Raw genomic sequence first — 6,222 nt, 5'->3', positions numbered from 1 at the left:
AAAAAAAAAGAAATCAAATCGGCGAGCTCTGGTGGCCTAGTGGCAGAAAACTGCACTGTAATCCCAGAGGTACGCGGTTCAAATCCACCAGATGCCCTGTTGAAGAAGGAGGAACAATTGCCTCCTGTACCAGTCAGATCCAACTTGACGGTACACACGTAAAAAGAATAAATAAATAAATTTAAAATTATTTTTTAAAAAAAAGGAAAAAAATCAAATCATGTATTGAATAGGGCAAATCTGCTCCCAAGGCCCTCTTAAACATGCTAAAGAGCAAAGTTGTTGTGTTTTTGTTGTTGTGGAGTACCATCGAGTTGGAACCGATCCACAGCTGACCGTCCAGTGGGTTTTCAGAGTCAGGTAATCGCATGGGAGGAGATTGCCCACGTCACTTTAAATACTAAATTGCACCTAACCTAAGCCATGGCTTCCTTGCAATGGTTTCATAGGCTTGTGAAGGATGCACAATGAATAAAAAGAGATAGAAGAATTGATAACTTAAAATTGTGTTAGTGAAGAATATGAAATATATCGTGGGATGCCAAAACAAACAAACCAACAAACAAGCAACACACAAAATCCCAAACAAATCTATTTCAGAAGAAGTCCAGTTAAGAGTGCTCCTTAAATGCAAGCATTGGGGGTGCATCATGTTTGGAAAAGTGGGGGGGTCAGTAAATTAGCGGGAGACCCTCAAGGAAATGATTGCGATCATGACTGTAGTAAGAATGGGTTTAAGAAGAGCAGAGGTTGTGTGAATGGCACACGGTGGAGCAGGCTTCCTTCTGTTGTCACAAACTCAAAGACACCTAACAACATACTGTTGAGTCTGTAACCACCTTGGGACTCGGGGAGCCAATTGCCAGGTCTCCCATTTCCCACCCTTTTTACCCCATATGCTGAATACAATCTTTTCTTTAGGACTGTAGCAATTGTATTGCCCCTCCCCGCTTCACACACACAAGCTTCCTCCAGCATGCATGGTTAACCCAAAGAGATCCCGTGCCAGGGTGGACCTCCATCTACAATTCTCCCCCAGGGATGCCCTCCCTTCTCCAGGGCGTGGACTGCCCCCCGCTTTGCACGATACACCCTTCCCTCCTTTCTAGGTCTCCCAGTGCAGCCTCGATCTACTGCCCAGACTGCACAGTCAGCGCAGATCTGTCCTTTTCCTGTCCCTCACTCCCGATCGCCACTGCCTCTCTCTCTCTTGCTCTTCCGCGTTACTTACGTCCAGGGTCTGGGCGCGCCCTCGGCGCTGGGGCCACTCTTGTCCTCAGGGCTCTGTGTCCCTCGAATTGTACACCCCTTTCCTGTCAGCTGGACTCTAGAGCGGTAGGGATTTCCTGTCCATCATGTTGTCTTGAAATGAAAAGTTTTCTTAAAACTAGGGTGACAAATTCCAGAAGGGGAGGGTCCTTTCGGCCAGGATCGCTCCGCCCCCTCGACTCATGCCCTTTTATGGCTTTCCGGACACAGGCATGCTGGGAAATCCATACGCAAATTAGGCGGGCGAGCGGCGCCCCGCCCTTTCTGGGCCTGGGACGACTGTCATCCAGCCCAGTGCGCAGGCGCGGGAAAGTTGAACTTTTACTAAAAAGTTCGTGCACATTCTACGGAGGCGCCGTTGGAGGCGGGGCCTCGGGCCAGGTGAGCGAGAGGCGGGAGTGAGTGAAGGGCCGGCGGGAAGAGGGGCGGCCGGGGTCCAGGAGCGGGCACCAGTTCCCGCTTGTCCGATGCCCGAGGGTCCAGGGACCCGGAGATCCAGGCTGATCCCGCAGTGGAACTACTCCTCCCGGCAGTCTGCGCGGCGAGCAAGAGTGGACCAAGGGGGCGAAATCTGTGCATCAAACCTACTGGGAGTCCCCTACCCTCTAAGCATTTAGTGTACGCCTCCAGGGGTTGGTGACCTCTTTTTTCCTCGAGGACCCCCGAAGTTCCAGCCCCCTTCTCCCTCATAGCTAAGAAATCAGTTCCCATCTCCCTTGAGGATCCAGGAAGGGCTCTCAGTCCCTTCTTAGCCCACTTCTCCCCTCCCCAAAGCTAAAGGATGAGGGCCACCAGCCTTTTAATTCTTTGACCAAGTGGTCCAGGCCCACCAGTCTCCTGAACCCCGCTTGGGCTCTGATGCCCTAGTCTCTCCTCCTTGAGACCTGGGAGACTGGTCTCCAGCCCACCCAAGCCCCGGATCCCCGAGTTTTCTATTTCCCGCACTCTTCTCTCTCCTCTCGCTGGGTAATTCAGCTTGGTCACCAGATCCCAGACCCCAGTCTGTTCCACATTTGGAGAGTCATGAATCCACGCCCCTGCCCCCCGCCCTCCGCCCCCCCGCCTCATTCACAGACTAAGTTCAGACCCTAAATGCCTTCTTCCCTATGGAACCCTGGGGTGCAGCCCCAGCCGCCTCTCGCAGGTGCCCCCATGGCAGGCTCAGAGGAGCTTGGACTCAGGGAAGACACGCTGAAGGTCCTAGCAGCCTTCCTTAAGCGGGGAGAGGTTGCTGGGTCCCCCGTCCCTACCTCCCCCAGGTAAGAGGGATTTCCCTCCCCCAGGCGATTGATTTTGGGGTGAAGCTCTTTCTGGCCCTGGCTTTTGGTCTCAGTCTGTCTCCTTTCCTTCTTCGACACTGACTTTCGCTCCCTATTGCTGGGGTTCCTGAGAGAGGTATTCTCTATGGCAGGAAGAGGGTATTTACACAAGGCCTCCGGAGTCAGTCCGAGGTCCTGTTCCCTAGCACCCCCACCCAGGAGCAACCGACAGATTTCCTGAGTCGCCTTCGGAGATGTCTCCCCTGCCCCCTGGGCCAAGGAGCTGTTCCCCCTGAGTCCCCTCGGCCTTGCTACCTGCCTCTCCGCCCCTGCTATGATTCAGAGCCAGGTAGGAGATTTCCCAGAATCACTCGTAAAAGCTACGAGGCCAAGGGCTTTACTACTACAAGATCATTCCGAGGGTGGTTGTGGGAGGTTTCCAGCCACTGCGACTATCCTGTGCCTTTCCCATCCCCCAGCAGAGGTCCATTAGGGAGGTCTGTGGCAGTCAGGAGCTGCGCTGCCAACCCAAAGGCAAGTAGTTCAAATACACCAGCTACTCCTCAGGAGAAAAATGGGCTGTCTCCTCCCATTCGACTTAGGGCTTCTGCAAACCCGCAGGAGGGTCAGCTATGAATCTGTTCCTACTCAACAGTGAACAGCAAACAGCATGTTAATTAACAGCAAACAGCATGTTAATTAGTGGCTGGCTGTGGAGCCCCTGGTGGTTTCTCTCACCCTACACTTTCTGCTCAGGCCCAGCTACTGCAGACTTCTACACCCTGGTGGCCCAGCGGCTTGAGCAGCTGGTACAAGAACAACTAAAATCACCTCCTAGCCCAGGTGAGGTGCTGGGGGCTCCGGGGAAGGATGGGACCAGGAGTGCAGCCAGTCCACCCTGTGGGGGTTCAGCGATAGAATTCTTTTTAATAATAGCAACAACATTATTTTATTTTTCTTTTTATTATTAGTGTGTGTGTGTGTGTGTGTGTGTGTGTGTGTGTGTGTACCATCAAATCAGATCTGACTGGTACAGGAGGAGATTGTCCCTCCTTCTCCAGCAGAGCATCTAGTGGATTTGAACTGCACACCTCTCTTGGATTGCAGTGCAGCTTCTTGCCACTAGGCCACCAGAGCTCACCAGCAATAGGATCTCACCTTCCATGGGTTCCATTCCTGGCTCATGCATCTCGTGTTCAGCCAACACCCATTTGTCAGTTGAGACTTTATGTTGGGATGAGGCTGATCAAGTGTCATGGAGCCCCCAGAGACTAGGAAGAAAGGCCTGGTAGTTTCGTTCTCTGAAAACAACCAATGAAATCGCTGTGGGTCACAAGGGCCGACTGCACACAGGAGGGGAGCCAAGTGTGCTTCCCACAGTGGAATTCTCTTCTGTCCCTAGAGTTACTGGGCCCCCCACCCACTGAGAAGGAAGCCCTGTTGCGAAGACTGGTGGTCTTACTGGAAGAGGAGGCAGAAGTCATCAACCAGAAGGTGACGGGTGGTGGGCTAGGCCATCCCTCATAGAGAATTGGATTTGGGGCCCATGACTGGCCTCCTAAGTGGGAATTTCACTCAATAGATGAATCTGGTGGGGGCAGGACGGGACAAATACTGTAAATGAATGTTTTTTCACCAGTTGTTATTGTGGGAGTGGTCCAAATGTAGGGGTGTGATCTGAAGACACAGGATCTACGAGAGAAATTGGGCCAGATGAGGGGAAGGAAGGGATCTCTACTTCACTATAGGAAGGAATCTGTCCACACGCTTAAGGCCACACAACATGGCTTAGAGAGTGAAGGAAACAGACTGCTGGGGGCGGGGCTTGCTTTGTGTCCTGCAATCCGATTGGCATGCCTGTGGCATCCTGGCCAAGTAGCTGGCCTTTGCGCCTTAATTGAATGCTAGCGAAAGGGGTTGTAATTGAACTTGGCCTGGACTCTTGATTGTCCAGAGAAGCCTGTAATGGAAATGGCCAGAAAATGAACAGGAATAGGACTAAACTAGGGCGAGGCCCTGATTGGCTGTCGGGGCGGGGGTGTGGCTTGATGGTTGGGCGGAGGCCATCAAGCCTGGTTTGCGATTGGTTGAAGGGATGAATAGAGGCGTGGCTTAAATAGCTGGCTGCTAGACTAGTGACAGGTAGAGAGGCATGCCCTCAGCATCCTATGGCAAGTGGGGGGGTGACTCTGTGAGTGACCCCGTGTCTTCCCCATCCCACAGCTGGCCTCGGACCCCACCCTGCAACGCAAGCTGGCCCGGCTCTCTATGGGTTCCTTCGCACGATTAGCTGAGCTCTTCTCCAGCCGTGAGCCCAGCCCTCGGCCCAGCCGGGCACGCACCTCATCACCGTGTCCGGGGCCTCCCCCACCTTCCCCGGAGCCCCTGGCCCGCCTGGCCCTGGCCATGGAGCTGAGCCGGCGCGTGGCCCGGCTGGGGGGCACCCTGGCGGGACTCAGTGTGGAACACGTACACAGCTTCGCGCCCTGGATCCAGGCCCACGGGGGCTGGGTGAGCCTTCCAAGACCCTCCCTGGGACCTCCCTCACCTGCTTGTAATGTGGGGCGCAGACTGGTTTCTTTTCTTTCCAGATTAACTCTACCACCCTCCCTTCTGTATTAATGTGATGTCCTGCTGACCCAGGGGAGGTTCAAATCCACCAGCTACTTGGGTGAAAGGTGCACACACTCCTGTTAGGATTTACAGCCTCGGAAACCCGAGGGAGGGTCAGTATGAGGTCAGAACTGGCTGCGTGGCACTGAGTTTTGCGTTTATTGAGTATCAGCCGTGTACCCAATGCAGTGAGAGTTGAGACGCTATCAAAAGGCTTAGGCTGCTCTTAATGTGCTACCAGACTGGGTTATGAGCCCTGAAACTATTGACTGGTTGCTTCTCCGTGGGCCTCAGTTCTCTGCATCTGAAAAGTGGGAGAGTAGTGGTACCTACATCTGAGTATTGTCCTAAGATTAAATAAGATCATTGGTGCAGTGACTGGCCCACCGTGGGCACTAAGTGTGTGGTTAGTGGACGTTGGCCCAGTTGTGCCTAAATGTCCCCCCTGGAGCTCTTAGGGTTCTCTGTAGATCTGTAGACACAACCTTGAGGTGTACAGGTAAATCCCATCTCAATGACTCGACTGGAAGTTGGTTCTAGAAAAAGAAGTACCACACTTTAAAAAATATATTTATTTTTAGCTTTAACCCACAAATGTTCTCACCGTTTTGGAGACAGCTGTCACTCCTCTGAGGGACTATGGAGTCAGCTCTGACTCATCGTGGTTCCCCATCCCGCAGAGCAGAACCCCACCACCTGCACAATCCCCGTGTTGCAGTTCTGGGTCAATCCATCTTGTTGGGGGGGGTCTTCCTCTTTTTTGCCAACCCTCTAATTTTTTAAGGTGCTATTGATCCAAGCCATTATATTTTTAATTACTTCCTATACATCAGACCACTGGGCCGATGGGGAGCATCATGATAGATGGTGAAGAGATTGAGATTGTTAACAGCTTCACTTTGTTAACAGTTCCACAGTCAACACTCTTGGCACTAGCAGGCAGGAAATCAAAAGACAAATTGTATTGGGAAAGTCGGCTGTCAGGGACCTCTCCAGAGTACTAAAGAGCAATGAAGTCAGTCTGGACACTAAGGTGCACCTTATCCAAGCCATGCTGTTGTTGTTGTTGTTATGTGCCGTA

General features: G+C 52.5%; 1 protein-coding gene across 1 annotated transcript in view; it reads left to right on the top strand.

The window, feature by feature from the left end:
• The first annotated feature begins 1,368 nt into the window (after positions 1-1,368).
• BCL2L12 (BCL2-like 12 (proline rich)) overlaps positions 1,369-6,222 on the top strand; it is a 12,319-nt gene continuing 7,465 nt past the window's right edge. Inside the window, 7 exon segments of the mRNA XM_006898723.1 lie at positions 1,369-1,596; positions 1,599-1,650; positions 2,414-2,528; positions 2,735-2,877; positions 3,285-3,371; positions 3,931-4,022; positions 4,752-5,039. Coding sequence (XP_006898785.1) covers positions 1,369-1,596; positions 1,599-1,650; positions 2,414-2,528; positions 2,735-2,877; positions 3,285-3,371; positions 3,931-4,022; positions 4,752-5,039 — 1,005 coding nt within the window.

This window comes from Elephantulus edwardii, unplaced genomic scaffold (assembly GCF_000299155.1).
Source record: "Elephantulus edwardii isolate Elephantulus edwardi_28Jun2011 unplaced genomic scaffold, EleEdw1.0 scaffold00236, whole genome shotgun sequence".
In the NCBI taxonomy this organism is placed as follows: domain Eukaryota; kingdom Metazoa; phylum Chordata; class Mammalia; order Macroscelidea; family Macroscelididae; genus Elephantulus; species Elephantulus edwardii.
This window is presented reverse-complemented; position numbering and strand designations above follow the sequence as displayed.